The 1,442-nt window shown below is 43.1% G+C and overlaps 1 protein-coding gene across 1 annotated transcript in view; it reads left to right on the forward strand.

Annotated features, from left to right (window-relative positions):
- The first annotated feature begins 6 nt into the window (after positions 1-6).
- LOC102195312 (uncharacterized) overlaps positions 7-1,442 on the forward strand; it is a 4,392-nt gene continuing 2,956 nt past the window's right edge. Inside the window, exons 1-4 of the mRNA XM_005755574.1 lie at positions 7-261; positions 334-570; positions 667-891; positions 1,028-1,079. Coding sequence (XP_005755631.1) covers positions 127-261; positions 334-570; positions 667-891; positions 1,028-1,079 — 649 coding nt within the window. The 5' untranslated portion in view covers positions 7-126. The remainder of the gene's footprint in view (positions 262-333; positions 571-666; positions 892-1,027; positions 1,080-1,442) is intronic.

Below are 1,442 nucleotides of genomic sequence, written 5' to 3' on the forward strand. Positions count from 1 at the left end.
TCTGGGGTTCCTCTCACTGTGTGCACTGAGGCAACTGTTGCTGCTGTGAAGGACTTTGGCAGTGTGGGAGGTCGAAGTGTGAGGAAAATCATCCTGATTGATAACAGAGAGGAGGCAGTGAGGGCCATGCAGGAAGCATGTGACAGGCTTCTCCAAGGGATAGATACACCTGATGAAGATAAAGCAAGAGGAGCCACTGCCAGAGCTCCTGGAGGCAGAGTCCACATGGAGGTTATTCAGGGATCGATCGAGAGCCAACAGGTGAGACATGTTGCTGTGATGACGACACTTCACAATAAGACACATTTTCTAAATCTCCTGCTCTTCTCCTAGGTGGATGCTTTGGTGTCTCCTATGGTTGGCCATGATCCTCTCTCTACCCGTGTTGGAAATACTTTGTTTGAAGTAGCTGGACCACAGCTGACCACAAGGTTTAGAAAGGAAGCAGAAGATGAAAGAGACCCTGGTGACTCAGTACTGCTGGAGGGCTTACCTGGACTTCAGTCTAATGCAGTCTTCTTCCTCAATCTTGTTCCCTTTGATGGTGACCCAGATGGAGATGCAGTCCAGGTGAGATATAAAGGAGTGATTTTATTATTCTGTCTGTTTGTGAGGACAACTTTAACTTAGCTATTTGTCATAATGCAGTATTTTTACCCATTATAGGTTCTTCGAATGGGCATCAAAAAGATCCTGTCTTCCTGTGAGAAGAAAGGATTCAGATCTGTTGCTCTTCCTGTCCTCGGTGCTGGGATGGCCCTGCAATTTCCTGTCAGTGTAGTGGAGAGAGTTTTAATGGAGGAAGTTCATGTATTTGAAGAGGAGCGGGTGGGAATCACACCATTCCTGATCCGCATCGTCATTCAATCTAATGATCAGGAGAGACACGAGGTAATGTCAAAGAATTTTACCCTAAATATTGGCTCCTGAGTGTTGCGTGTTAAGAAACACTTTGGCAAAGAAAAGATACGTCCATATCAGTATTCTTTTTTACTTTTCATTGAATGTTTGATTATTTTCTTTGCAGGCATCTGATGTTGTCCAAACTGACAAATTCACTCAAAAGGTCCACAATCTAGGTGAGTATAGAATACTGACAAAGAATGAAAAATAATAATACCCAAAGTGCTGGAGTAATGCATCTAAATTTACTAAATTAACAGCCTGAGGGCAATAGCTCAAACTCTTAATGGAGTGGATTATTCAGACAGTCCAATATTTCATTATCCTTCCTAATGATTGCTTTTTATAAATTACCGAAAACTTGTCTGTGAAGGTTCTCAGTCATCCAGGTCATCGTAGTCAAAGGAGCTTGCAAAGAAAAGCATCTGGACTTCTTTAAGTTACTTGAAGACGTTTCACCTCTCATCTGAGAAGCTTCTTCAGTTCTAAGGTCAAATGGTGGAGAGTCCCAGATATAAGCCTAGTGGGAGTGACCCCCC

This window comes from Pundamilia nyererei, unplaced genomic scaffold (genome assembly GCF_000239375.1).
Source record: "Pundamilia nyererei isolate P.nyererei 1_Seehausen unplaced genomic scaffold, PunNye1.0 scaffold01969, whole genome shotgun sequence".
NCBI classification, from domain to species: Eukaryota; Metazoa; Chordata; class Actinopteri; order Cichliformes; family Cichlidae; genus Pundamilia; species Pundamilia nyererei.